The sequence below is a fragment of the Salvia splendens genome, chromosome 14 (genome assembly GCF_004379255.2).
Source record: "Salvia splendens isolate huo1 chromosome 14, SspV2, whole genome shotgun sequence".
Lineage (NCBI taxonomy): Eukaryota > Viridiplantae > Streptophyta > Magnoliopsida > Lamiales > Lamiaceae > Salvia > Salvia splendens.
In genome coordinates, this window is record NC_056045.1 from 4,572,481 (window position 1) to 4,586,372 (window position 13,892).

At 41.5% G+C, this 13,892-nt stretch overlaps 4 protein-coding genes across 5 annotated transcripts; 2 read left to right on the plus strand and 2 right to left on the minus strand.

Moving 5' to 3' along the window:
• Window positions 1-991: 991 nt before the first annotated feature.
• LOC121763922 (nucleolin-like) lies at window positions 992-2,528 on the minus strand. Its single transcript, XM_042160014.1, has 2 exons — window positions 2,130-2,528; window positions 992-1,898 (listed from the first exon to the last, which is right to left on the minus strand). The coding sequence occupies exons 1-2, from the start codon at window positions 2,275-2,277 to the stop codon at window positions 1,102-1,104; spliced, it is 945 nt and encodes a 314-aa protein (XP_042015948.1). The 5' UTR covers window positions 2,278-2,528; the 3' UTR covers window positions 992-1,101.
• Window positions 2,529-6,033: 3,505 nt separating this feature from the next.
• Window positions 6,034-6,694, plus strand: LOC121763608 (histone H3.2). Its single transcript, XM_042159667.1, has one exon. The coding sequence runs from the start codon at window positions 6,117-6,119 to the stop codon at window positions 6,525-6,527; it is 411 nt and encodes a 136-aa protein (XP_042015601.1). The 5' UTR covers window positions 6,034-6,116; the 3' UTR covers window positions 6,528-6,694.
• A 108-nt stretch (window positions 6,695-6,802) lies between these two features.
• LOC121763607 (non-specific lipid-transfer protein 3-like) lies at window positions 6,803-7,585 on the plus strand. The gene is made up of 2 exons (XM_042159666.1): window positions 6,803-7,303; window positions 7,387-7,585. The coding sequence occupies exons 1-2, from the start codon at window positions 6,919-6,921 to the stop codon at window positions 7,401-7,403; spliced, it is 402 nt and encodes a 133-aa protein (XP_042015600.1). The 5' UTR covers window positions 6,803-6,918; the 3' UTR covers window positions 7,404-7,585.
• Window positions 7,586-8,859: 1,274 nt separating this feature from the next.
• On the minus strand, window positions 8,860-11,277 carry LOC121763606 (transcription factor bHLH130-like). 2 transcript variants are annotated; one of them, XM_042159665.1, is made up of 7 exons: window positions 10,924-11,277; window positions 10,539-10,881; window positions 9,827-10,128; window positions 9,578-9,754; window positions 9,423-9,488; window positions 9,274-9,342; window positions 8,860-9,186 (listed from the first exon to the last, which is right to left on the minus strand). In XM_042159665.1, exons 1-7 carry the CDS (start codon window positions 11,077-11,079, stop codon window positions 9,118-9,120), a joined length of 1,182 nt encoding a protein of 393 aa, XP_042015599.1. In that variant the 5' UTR covers window positions 11,080-11,277; the 3' UTR covers window positions 8,860-9,117. The 2 variants fall into 2 exon arrangements, with proteins under 2 accessions (XP_042015599.1, XP_042015598.1); XM_042159664.1 differs by having other exon boundaries at window positions 10,539-11,276.
• Window positions 11,278-13,892: the final 2,615 nt, after the last annotated feature.

Here is a 13,892-nt window from a genome sequence, read left to right on the forward strand (position 1 = left end):
GAAAAGGTCTGTGATGTCTACCACCAGACTAAGCCGAAAGGGGCCCGGAAGCGGAAATATACAATGCTCCGTGCTCACTTTCGTCGAGTCGACGTACAGGTCAAAAAATTCTGCGGCATCTACTCGGCCGAAGCGGCGCAAATACCAAAGCGGAGCTTCGGGCGCCGACATTCTGAGGGCGGCTTTGCGCGCCTTCCACCAGGACACCGGTCTACATTTCAAATTTGTTGATATTTGGCAGCTCGTCAAGGACGAGGAAAGGTGGGCCGGCGGTGTCTGCTCGAGCTCGGGCTCAACCTCAAAGCGCACGAAGCACACAGCGACCGACAACTACTCGTCTGGTGACACCGGTGAGGCCAGCGAGGGTGAACCGCAGGTGTTTGGGGGTACGGGGTATCCAACGCCCGACGAATACGGGGGATCTAGCCGTGGGCGCCGTCGGCCGCAAGGGACGAAGGCGGCTAGAGCGAGGAAGGGCCGAGGCGAATCAAGCCAGCCGGCCTCGGGATCGGGCTCGCGGGGAGGCTCGGACACACTTATGGTGGCGTACATAACCGCCACAATGGTGGACACTTCCCGCTTCTCGTACGCCCAATTCACGACCTGGTAGAACGGAATTGTTGCTATGGCAGCACAACTTGGCCTTCCGACTCCCCCTAAATCTCGACCGCCTCCGGAGGATGATTCGCCGGCGGAGTAGTTTTTTTATTTTCCCACGTTTAATTGTGTGTTTTTTATTGTGTGTTTTTTATTTTTTAGGATTTTAATTGTATGTTTTTTATTTTTTTAAGTTTAAGTTGTAAAATTTTTTTTAATGTTGTGTGTTTTTTAATAAAGTGTGTTTGTTTTTTATTAAAGTGTGTTTTTTTAATTGAATTGAGTTGGAAATAAAAAAAAATGAAATTGAATGAATAGTAATTTAAGTAACGGTTAAGGAACGGAGGGTTGCAGGTTCCGTTCCTTAATTATGGAATGGAGTAAAAAAGTACAGTGGGGCCCGCAAATAGTAGTTTAAGGAACGGTTTAGGAACAGCGTTGTGGATGGCCAAACAACCGATGAGTTAGCAGTCCTTTTAGCTTAACAGCAATATCTTTTCCGTCCTATCGCCTTCTTGCCCTCCTGCGCCTCGATTCTGTTTTCATCCATTTCTTCCTTGACACTAGCTTGCTCTTCGGCTTCAACTTCAGCTCGGGTGAGAACTTGTAGTTTGGATCCCGCATTTTAGCTTGGATGTCCTTGAAAAATTCCATGTTTAACTTCTTAGGCCCACCTTGCCTGAGTTCTTCATATTCTGGTCCTGAGATGATGTTCTCAAACGCTCCAACGAGAATGTCCAAATCACTCATGACCTCCCACACATTGGTGTATCGCCCATCGGGACCTTTCTTAAGCTTCTTGAGAGCATTCTGCACAGCTTGCTTTCTAGCTAGCTTACCAGGGGACAACTCCTCCGGCTCCTCCTCCTCTTTCAACGCCTGGGAAAGTGTTCGATACTTGGGTTTCTCATCAAACTCAAACAAATGATCAATGTATTGATCGCTTCTCTCATTGGGGAAGGGCTCCGTAGGCACATCATCTTCATCATCTCCTTCGTCACCAGTCCAGAGGCTTTTCTCCTCATCACTCTCTGACCAAATACTGCGGAGCTCATCACTGTCATCAGCATCAATGCGATCAGACCGCTCCTTTGCCCGCTGCTTCGCCTTTTTTATCTCTTTCTTTAGCTGGATATGATCGTCCCTTTCGTTATCACTCTCGTCTTCGCTACCTGTCCAGAGATGATCCTCATCATCCTCCATTTTCTTGGCCCACTCCTTCCTGAACTCGGCAGCTTTCGGAACTTTGCCTCCGAAAAGATCATAACTTGGGCGCCTATCGCGGGCGTATGAGCGAGAAACTGAAAATGCAAGAGAGCATTTCAGAAGACATGAATTCGCAATCTGCGTTTATCTATTCTATACTGTGTTAAATCACTATTATAAACATTAACTATATAGACAGCATGTGGCAATTCGTCAGTTTGAATAATAAAAGTGAAGCTGGAAAAATACAAGGAAATTTTGGTTGAGTAATTTCGACAAACACGTAGAGTGAGTGATTAGATGAGCGATAAAAAACGCCGCCTAACCTTGAAACATGGGATGATAGAGGCCAAGAAATCTGACGAGGGAAGCATCCGACAAGCAGAGCAATCTACCGGCGGAGAGAGGAGTGTGGAATTGGGGTTTTGCGGCGGTGAAGAGAAGCGGCAGGCGGGAACACACCCTCCAACTCATTTCTGTGTATTTCTGCAACTTCAAGAATTACAATTGCGTTTATAGTTTTGGCAAACCCTTTTTTTTGTTCTCAACTGGTGAAATTAAATTGACTTGCATTGCTTTTTCATTTCACAGCTTACCAAGCCCTTTTTTCGGGAAAATGGAGAATTTTGTTGAAAAAATGGTAAATTTGTGGAGTAGAAGTAAGTATGATTTGGGAGACGAAAACAGAGAGGGAGACCAAGGTTAACCCTAAAGTGGAGGTTTCTATCCAATCTAATATAGAGCCACATTTAATGGCTGGCTTCACTGTGATGAATGAAATAGATAATGCAAATGGACTGATACTTTTTTTCTATTTGATTAGTATGAATTGTAAAATTAGTATGAATTGTAAACTTAGATAGTATATAAAATTCATTTTTTAATGGGATATGTGCCTTGCTTTCTCCTAGTATCTTTTTATAAATGAAAAATTGTAAGTATCAAGGTATGGAGATGGATTGAAAGAGAAACTAATACTCAGTGGAGTATTATTTACATTATGATGGAGCAAAGTATAAACTAAGATTATATTTTATGCAATGAAAAAGTAATAAAATGTTGTCATTATTAATTCATAAAAAAATAAAAATATTTATTAATAACTTGCAACTACAATAAATATAAGGACCAAGGCCCACTTCAGAATAATTTATCCGCAACTACAATTCCAATATACTAATATAAATAAATTGAATTTTTGGACATGTTAACTTTGAACGATAGTCTATACATATGAAATGAAGTTTTGGACTTTTGAAGTAATAAATTTATATAATCATGTTATAACTTTAGTAGTAGTACAATTTTTAATGCATAAAGTGAGAAGTCTTTTTTGGGTTTTAAATTTAGAAAAGTTAAAGATTTTTTGTAACTTTAGAGCATCCACAATGGCGCGCGAGCGGACCGGCTAGCCGATTCCCGGCGCTGGCCGATCCGCTCGCCGAACCATTGCAGCCGGCGAGCGGCAAATCGGCGAGAAAAACGGCAAGCGCACGCCAATTTTCGGGCGCTGGCTGATGCACTCACCGATCGGATGGGCGCCATTGCAGACTCCCGATCGGCGAGAGATCGGCCAGCCGATTTTTTTATTATTATTTAATTTTTGAAACACTATATATACGGCGACGGCCACGACGAGTGAGGCGGAGGCGGGGGCTCGTGCGTGGAAGAGGAGTTTTTTTTAAATTAATGTAATTTTTTTAATTAATCTACATTTTTTAAATTTAAATGTTATTATTGAATTTTCCCGTACCTGTATCGTAAATTTAATTCCGTATTTTGTGTGATTGGTAATTATTTATTTTTTATAATTTTGTTTATTGTGGCTAGCATATTGCTTGTCCAGTTGTTTGTTCTGATGATGTGACAGGAAGAGTTTTTAAGTACTGATGATGTGGCAGGAGGAGTTGTGGCTAGCCTATGGCTGGTTCAGAACCATTAGAGATGCTCTTATTATCAGTAGGGTAATGAAAGGTTCTGTAATAAGATCTTAATTCATTTTTTCATACTATACATCCATTCACTCACTATTATTGTAGTATATTCTTCATTCGGGTGAAACTTGATTCTAGAGTTTCATATTCTGCTATCATTACAACAGGTTTTATTTTGAGTATATTTTCGAGTTATATAAGACACTATTACTGTTGATGCATGTGTTGCAATTTATGTATCTAAAAGGTTTAAGAGCATCCACAATGGGGTGGACGATTCTCCGAACGAAGCATCGTCCGCACTATCGTTTGCCACTTCAGGTGGCGGCCACTGACACACCCCAAGGTCGCGCCCGATGGTCCGCGAACAATGAGCATCATCCGCCCTATCGTCCGCCTCATTGCGGGAGTCCATACAATAGGTCGGACGATGAATTCAGATTTTTTTTCCCTCTATTATATATCGCCATTTTTTTACATTCATTTCACACCTTTCACTCTACTCTATTCTCTCATCTCATTTTTACTCTAATTCAAGGATGAATCCTGACAATTTCCCAAATTCGAAAACCTCCGATGGAATGTTGAGATTCGGCGGTAGTGGTGCCAGGTGGCCGGGTACAAAACATAACGAATTATGGCCATTCGATACACTTGGTTCCGCGGAGTCCAATTGGGATCCAAGCACCCGGTACGATATGGATTTCACCACGGATTCGTATAGGCTCGACGACATATAGTTAAGCCCTGCCACCCAGTCAAGAAAGAAAAAAATGAAAGCCAAGAAGTTGCTGTATGTGGAGGCCAACGAAGAATATGCCCCAAGGGATGAACTACACCAACGAAGAGACCTTGATTTTGACGAGGTGTTGGATTGATATATCGGAGGACCCGGTGTACGCCAACAACCAAAAGTAAGTAACGTATTGGGAGCACATTGCTAAACGCTTCAACGCAAATAAGCTGCCGACCTTGTAAAAGTGCAAGAGAGAGCAGCTCCGCAAGCACTTAGATCGGTGAAAAAGGAGATTAATTGGTTCTTGGTCGAGTACACAAAGTGCTTGAGGGTGCGGGGCAGTGGCGAGAGTCTGGATGATGTACGCGACAAAGCGTTGATGTTGTACAGGTGCTTGAGGGATAACGGCCGCGTCCTCTGCGTCAAAGAATGCGAAGAACACCGCCTCTGGCGGCTACACGAGCAGCGACGGTGGAGCACCTCCGATGGACCTCAACGAGACTCTATACAAGAATGAAGTTCCGGCATACCATTGTCCACTGGTAGGCGTCCCATTGGCGACAAAGCTACCAAGAACAAGGGGAAAGAGAAGGCTACGGCGTCACAAGACCCCACCCGACTTTAGCTCCAACGCAGGCTTACGAGTACTTGGTCATGGTCGCCCGATAGAGGACATTGTTGGACACGCACAACGGCCTCATGCAATGCCAGGACCCAGATAGAGTCTGGTACCTCGAGAAGATGATCGATAATCTCCAACTCCAGTTGGGAAATGAACTAGACCAAGTCTCCTTGCCTTATCGTAGTGCACTTGTTTTTATTTCCACTCTTCCTATGTTTGTAACTTTTTTTTTTTTAAATTAAGTAAATGTAGAGTTTCCTTTAATTTGTGGTGTTTTGCTATTTATTTTGCTAATTTATATATTTGCAAACATAAAAAAAAACTATTCCTACAAAATAAGTAGTTGTTAAAAAGATAAGACATACTATAGGGAGTTCCACTGAACGAGTAAGGTCCGCCTAGACTATCAACCAACATTTTATGGGCTAATTTGAATGAAGAATTTTTTATTTTCTATTTATCATGTATTATAAAAGTTTAAAAATTTATTATTTAAAATAGTTACGTGTATCGCCTAGATGAAATACTAGTTAGTTATGTAATGCACCAACCATGCACAAGCAATTAAATATGGCTTTAAAAATTAAAATCAATGAAATCATCATTACTCCAACAACAGTTGCGAATTACCATAAATCAATGTATAGATAGTGAATTTATATTTAAACATAAATCAATGTATAGATACTCTATGATTTTCAACTCCCAATGAAAGCGGGAAGAGTCAAAAGAGAGAGCAACGAGCCAAAAATCAAAATATTTTAACAACCCTCCAGTGCACGTGGCAGATTACCATTGGCTAAGATTCAAAGTCGCGGATAGCAAAATGAAATTGAAGCATCCACCGTCGATCCAATTCCGCAATCAACAATTCCCAAAAATTCAAACGTCCCCCAAAATCTTCATCCCTCCCGCCCACTCTCCTCCCTACTTATATCCCCACCACCGCCCCTTCCAATCCATCACTCAAATCACCTACATACAATCTCCGTCTCTACACCACATTCCTTCATTTTCACCAATGGCTCGCACCAAGCAGACCGCTCGCAAGTCCACCGGCGGCAAGGCGCCGAGGAAGCAGCTCGCCACCAAGGCCGCCAGGAAGTCCGCCCCCGCCACCGGCGGCGTCAAGAAGCCCCACCGCTTCCGCCCCGGAACCGTCGCGCTTCGTGAGATCAGGAAGTACCAGAAGTCCACGGAGCTTCTCATCCGCAAGCTGCCGTTCCAGCGCCTGGTTCGTGAGATCGCGCAGGACTTCAAGACGGATCTGAGGTTCCAGAGCTCCGCCGTTGCGGCGCTGCAGGAGGCGGCGGAGGCCTACCTGGTTGGGCTGTTTGAGGACACCAACCTCTGCGCCATTCATGCTAAGAGGGTGACCATTATGCCCAAGGACATTCAGCTCGCTAGGAGGATCAGAGGCGAGCGCGCTTAGGCTGAATCGACTCTGATTGGGATCATATTCTGCTTAGGGTTAGGGTTTGGGTCGTGTTTGATTTCGTTTTGGGGAATTTAATGTAAAAAAAGATGTTTCTGCGTTAGGGTTCCTAGTTTGTTATCAATTTCAATTTCAATGAAATCTAATTTCAATTGATCTCGGCATTGACTGATTTGGATTTTTTCTGCGCTTTATCGATCTAATTCTTAGGTTTTGTTGTTTAATTGGAGACTGTTACAATTATTAGCAAATGCAACGATGAATAACTAAGCCGAAACACAACCATTTTCCCCCGATCTTGAAATTTTCAAATTATGTGTCTACCAAATATCCAATTTTTGTATATCTAAAATTAAGTTAACGTTCATGATTTTCATAAAAGTCATGAATGAAGTGTGATGGAGTTAGGAGAGAAGCACCAAAAGGCATCATCCCTCCCCTGCAGTATATATATGCCAAGAGTGATTATCCAGCCAAAATGAACACGAATATGAAATTAGCTTGCTTGATATTGGTGGTGGTGGTGGTGGCGCAGGAAAGCACAGCCCATCCCTGTGGTAGCACTTTCTTCTCGGCTCTCATTCAGCTCATCCCGTGCAGGTCAGCAGTCGCTCCCTTCAGCCCCATCCCCCCAACCGAGGCCTGCTGTGCTTCCATCAAAGCGCTAGGCCAACCTTGTCTCTGTGTGCTCGTTAACGGGCCTCCCATTTCTGGTGTTGATCGCACCATGGCTACTCAGCTCCCGGAGAAGTGCACTGCCAACTTTGAGTCATGTATATATATGCTGCCATCAATTGATCACTCTGCATTTTCTGTTTTGGGTTGATTTTGAAGTGTTTTTTTTTTTCTTGTGCAGGTGAAACGTCCAAGTGAGAAACTTCCTGTGGAGTGCTGCTATGAGATTGGATCAATGTCTGCATCTACTGTGTGGGGTCTAATAAGTGTGTGTGGCCAAATTGTAATAGGTTGTTAGTTACCTTGTTTTGAATTTTCTAGTAACTGTTTTCTTCTTGTTAATCTTGCTGCACAAATAGATTCTCTATATTGTTGATTGAGCTCACAGTAGCAGATCCATTATTTCCTAGTTCATACACATACATTCAGACGCCCCGGAGGGGGCGACGAGGGGGCGGTCTATAGTGGCTGGGACGTCCGCCCCGGGGTGGACGATTCAAAGTGGGGCGGACGAGGTACCGGCGGGAAGGGGGAGAGGACGGGCGGTGGGGGATAGGCGCGTCGGTCTATAGTGGGCGGCGGTCGGCGCGCCGGCCGCCCCCTTCCAAATTTTTTTTTATTTTCGACGTTTTTAGCAAGAGAGGGGGAGATTGGAGAAGGAAGCAGGGAGGAAGGAGTGCAAGTTTTTGGAGAGAGAAAGAGGGGGAGATTGGAGAAGGAAGCAGGGAGGAAGGAGGAAGGAGTGCACGTTTTTGGAGAGAGAAAAGGGGGTAGTACAAGTTTGTACCTATTTTTATACATCTTTTTTATTCAGTTCCAATTGTTTACGAATATTCGGTCCCAATTACCTCGTTTTCTAATTATTTACATTCCGATAATTGTAATTATAATTGATTTAAAATAAACGAAAAAATTAAAATGAAAATTGGTTATAAAATTTCGAGACTATTGTAAGTGTCGGCCTATAGTGGCGGAAACAAAAAATTGAGGCAGTGGACAAAAAAAAAGGGGGCGGGGCTATTGGGGAAGGCCGCCTATAGTGGATGCTCTAAGAGTGTCCACTATGGGAGCGGCTCGGCGGTCGCCGAAGAGGGGTGTGGGGCGAGGCGGGAGGCGCGGCGGTCATAGTGGCTGGGGTGGCCGCCGCGCCTGAGGACGGGGGAGGGGGGCGGAAACGGCTTCGCCGCGTGCGGGGCGAGGACGCGGCTGGTGGGGGTGAGGCGCGCCTATAGGCGCGGCGGTCATAGTGGCCGCAGCTTCCGGCGCGGCGGTCGACGCATGCAAAATTTTTTATTTTTAAAATGAAAATTGATTATAAAATTTGGGGGCTATTGGAGGTGTCCACTGTAGTGGCGGAAATAGAATTTTGGGGCTATGGACAAAAATCCGGGGCTATGGACAAAAAACTGGGGCGGGGCTATTGGGCGTGTCCACCTTATAGTGGACACCCTAAGTTGCTTACCACTGCTAGACATGATCAAATGATTCAAGACTCGAGCAATCCCTATATAACAAAAGGCACAAGATAATCATAATCACAATAATTTATGTGGTGGGATCTAAATGGAACCTTCCATATTCCAAGAATTAGGTGGGTCCTGTGACTTTTCAAGAAAGGATTGACAACACCAAAAAATGCATAAAATGCAGGAGCTTCCTATACAAAAATTATTCATAAAAACACTTGCACTTACCAGTTTAAATAATAGTACTACAACATGGAGTTTAGTCTTTGCTCCTTTTTCTCCCCCTCCTCTTCCTGGAGGGTGGGAACTTGTAACACACATACATAGAAGAATAGGGAAAATGCCATGTTAACGGGCTTCGACACGTGGGTGGTGAGGTCGCAGGTGAATCAAGACTGAAGGACATACTCATCTACTGCACTTGGTTTTCGTCTTGCCAGAAGCATCTACTTGGAAGGACTTGTTTGGTGAGGCTCACCCAAACAAACGCATCTTTCTCTTGCATCGTTGAGCACCTATTAGGAGAGGAGGGAAAATAATTAGGGGAGATGATGTTGGTGAGCTAGTTCAATGTGAAAGAGATGATGTAACTGTTTCACTACCTTCATTTCTTTCTGTAGCTCTTTGATGTAATCAACTGCCAAGTCCAACATATCAGCCGTGTTCGTTTGCTGCATATATAAACAGAATCAGCAAAAACACCAAACAAGATGAACACCATTCCAAATGTAAATAACATTACAAAATTTACCTTATCCATATGAGGGAAAAGATCTTGCAACTTCTTCATGTTCTTACTAATCCGTGTTCGTCTATTCTGCAAATCATTGCAAGAGATGCTGTTATTCTCAATAACTCCTCTGTTTGAATGGGAGAAACTATGATTCCAAATCCTAGAAATTTTACCCTTTCAGCAATGCTTCTAGGATGAGTGGCGAAACCCCTTTTTGCTCGAACTTGACAAGGAGTGGTCGTCTCTTGTTGGAACTGCAGGAAGTTCTCAACTGCAGCCATCTCCGTGGAAGTCTTTGGCAAGCTAAAATGCGATACTAATCCAGAGGACTTTTTCCTGGCTTCTTCATTCTGAAGTAAAAATGGATTTCAACAACAGAAGTAATTGACAATAGACAGCAAGGCATAAAGAAATGTGGTTACCTCATTCTCCAATCCATTGAAATCGGAAAACATCTTCGTATCACCATCTCTGTTTCTTTTCAAACTGTTGAAAGATGTATCATTCCAAGAATCATGATGGAAGGCAGCCCCGTTTCTCAGACGACCATTTTCAGGGCTGAATGCGTTCTCATTTCCAGTTTCAGGTATGCTGGGCATGAATCTCGAGGTAGAAGATGCAGCCGATGACAAATTCATGGAACTACTCAAACCACAAGCTGATGAACTGTCTTCTGCAGGATTGTGAACTCTGTAGTTTCCTGCCTCTCCCATTAAACCAAAACCTGAGGCCCAAAACAAATCTTAACCACTCCATATTTCACACTACTACTTCAAATCACAACCAACCATGCCAAGATTTATGCACATTTCATCAAAAAATCAGTAAACACTTAACAGCTAAAACAGGAAAATTTAGAATCCATCATTCAGTGAGGCACTTCAAAACCGAATACTGGTAAACGTACTTCAACTAAACAGAAGGCAAAATTTAAAGATTGCATTGAATTTTGTTTCTCCAATATAATTTAAATTTTACTCAATCTAGATAAATATAAAAAATATAGCAAGTAGGAAATATTTTTGTAAGCCAGCTCAAAGTCAACTGCACCCTTCATTCAAACTTTTCCAGCTAAATTAGACACATATCAAGGAGAAAACCCTAAAATAAAAATAAAAAAATGAAGTAATTTACCATTGAAGAATCCTGCAGGAGAGCTGCTTTGGCGGAGCAGATTAGACCTATTCCCATTTTGATGCTCCATCCCCACAGAGTAAGATCCATCATACCCGGCCGGGTACCCGTTTTGCGCGGATCGGGGCTCCGGATCCGCCTCATCTTCCCGCTTCATGCCGCCGCTCGAAATCTTGTGATCACTGCTCTTGGGATTGAGATCGCGCTCCATGAGCGCGGAGAAGAAAGCGTCGGATTCATCGCCGCTGCTGCTGTTATTATCGGCGTTGGAATCAAGAAGCGCCGCGAGGAACGAGCTCGGCGCCGACCGGTATCGAGCTAATCCGGAGCTCTGCTGCTGCTGGTGTTGGTGTTGGTGTTGGTGTTGGTGTTGGTGTTGGTGTTGGTGTTGGTGTTGGTGTTGGTGTTGATCATGATTGGTGAAGAAATCCGAAGGTACGAACTCCCTGCTCTTGGAGAAATCGGCGTGATGCTTGAAATTGGTGGTGTGAGAGGGATTGGAGTGGAGGAAGTCTCTGGAAATGGCGTCTGAGCTGAACATAGTAGGAGAGGAGAGGTTTTAATTGGAAAACATAAATGGAAACTCCAATAAACACGGTGGATTCAAAAGGATATATGGAATTTGAATTGGAAAAGGTAATGGGGATTGAATGGTGGTGGAGGATAGATTCGATCGATGGAATCCTTTTTGGTGCAAAACTAATGTTGCAAAGTAGAGGTGGAATTGCGTGCGTGTGAGTGCAGAGGGAGTATATATATATAGGGCAGAGCGGAATTATCGGATTTATGAAATTGAACACGTGAAGTTGTCGAAATGGTGGGTTGCATCCGGACTAAAGATGACCCCCCCCCCCCCCCCATTCTAGGCGTATATATCCATTGCCATGTCACTGCCTCCACGTCATCATTGAGTAAATTTATTATAATGCTTATTTTGTGTATGAAATACATAATTTAACTATTTAATTGTAAAATTTATATTTAAATTTATTATCCACACACTTTTCATAATTTTACCTTTTAAATTTTCCTTTATGAAAAACCTGAGCTTGCCCACACTTAAAGTGCACTTCACCCTACGCACCACTCCACTTATTGCGAGGCACTTTATCCACACAAAAAATATGTTTACCAATAATTTTATGAAAAACGTGTGCTAGTTTAGTTTCATCAATATTCACTAATTAAACAATTATATTTACATCAAATTGATTGTTAAATTTTGATTTCACACCTAATATGTAAACCTTTTCTCCTTAAATATTGTATTGTCTTCTCTCCTTAATATCAGGAGCAACTTTACAGCCCCATACAGATACATATACACACAACATACCTGTTCTACAAATAATATTCACTCAAACAACAATGTGGTAGAATTTAATAAAATTGAAGCAAAGTTGTTTATTAAAAAAACACATGTGATGAGTCCATGGTTTGGAAAGGGTTTGGTGGTTTTGAAAACCATTTTTGAAATGTATCAAAAGCATGAAAGTGATTGTAAAATGCTATCTTGTTCTTTCCTTCTTGCGAGGGGTGGTATCTTTGACTAGTGAGAAGGGGCAATTAGGGGCTTATGCTAATTGTGATTAGCCGATATCAGATTTCATTTAACATTGAATATATAAAGTAGATTAATCTTTGGTCATTATCATAATCATATGCCTAGTCCTTTTTTATAGTCAAGTGGAGAGACAAAGTAGGTGGGCTCTAAACTAGGTTAGTGATTTCATTACTAGGTCTAGATGCATGAATCCAGATATTTATTTTCATTACTAAATATTTTATCCCCACCACTCGAGAATGGTCCCGGCCTATTTATTTATTTATTATTATACTATGCAAAAAGCAATTTATTATTTTAATGCATACTATATGGGATTGTAATTTTCGATAGAAATGAGTAACATGTGGTCGATGGACCAATAATTAGTTGAAAGGTCAAGAATAAATTTGTCAACGGCTTGTCGACTATATTTACCATGAACATGTAATATGGAGTATAGAGTTACCCTGCAGGTTTCGTGATTTTTGCACTATTTTCCAAAGCTCAATCTTTTTTGCGTTGAAGATATACTTTATACTATTCAATTCCTATTATATCTCAATTTTTTTCTCAAGCATATAAATACGCATGCCATTCATCAATTCATCCATCTCAGAGTCTCCAAATCATTTTTCGCACTACATAAATTCATCCGTCCTATATTTCACTCTAGTCATTCCATCATATTTCATCCTTCATAAATTCATCCATATTTCAAAGGAGTTCTTAAGATCCAAGCAAGAAAAGACTTAAGACTTTAAGATTCAACTGATAAAATAGTTATTTATTTCAAGTTCTGTACTTTACTTATTGTTTTTATTATTTTGTTTATGAGTAGCTAAACAATATAAATTCTATGTATAATTTTAAAAGTAACACTTATGTTTATTTAATTATAGTTTTATCCAAGACTTCGTTTATTTTGTTCGATTTAGTTTTAACGAATTTTATGCTTCTATCATTTACACAGTTTTGCTTCATAGAAAGGTTCAATTTCATTCCTCTCATTCCATTTCTCCTTTGACATTTATATTTACTTATCTAACCTTTTGTGTGAGTGATAATAATATGACCATTTCAACACGGCTCCTACAAGAAAGGAACCACACCATGAGGCTATTACTTTATGCAACTTATTTCCTAATTAATATACATTTGGTAGGAGGCATTATCTACCTTAAAATAAATTATTTGCCAACCTGAATAGCTCGAAAAGTTGAGAATATTTTAGTTTGTATAGCATATACTAACAAAGTCAACTATCTCATCTACGTTTCAAAACTTCTTTATATGCCTTTTTGAAGCCATGTTTGATAATTATTTAATCGTTTGAACTTGTAGAGTGTTGTAGCCAAACATATTCTCCTCGACTCCTTGGACACCATGTGATAAGAATGATAAGAGCATCCACATCCGCGAGCAGAGACGCGTCCGTCCGTCCGTGCCAGCGGCACGGAGACGCTTTCCGTTGCTGCGCTCGCGCCGCTGCTCGATGCATCAATCACGTCCGTTGGAAAATCAAATTTTTTTATTTTTTTAAAAAATTGAAAATAATACAAAAAAAAATTCACAATCCCAAAAAAATGGCCATTTTTCTGTATTTTTTTGATATTTTTTATTTTCCTTCACAAAATCATCTATAAATACACACATTCATCATCCAATTTTCACATCAAATCATCTGTCATTCATCTCTCATTCATATTTTTCATACAACTTATCTACACTTTCATCTCCCACTCAAAACCTCAAATAGATTTCACCAATCTCATTGCGGAAGCGGAGCGCGAAGAACAAGAATACTGATG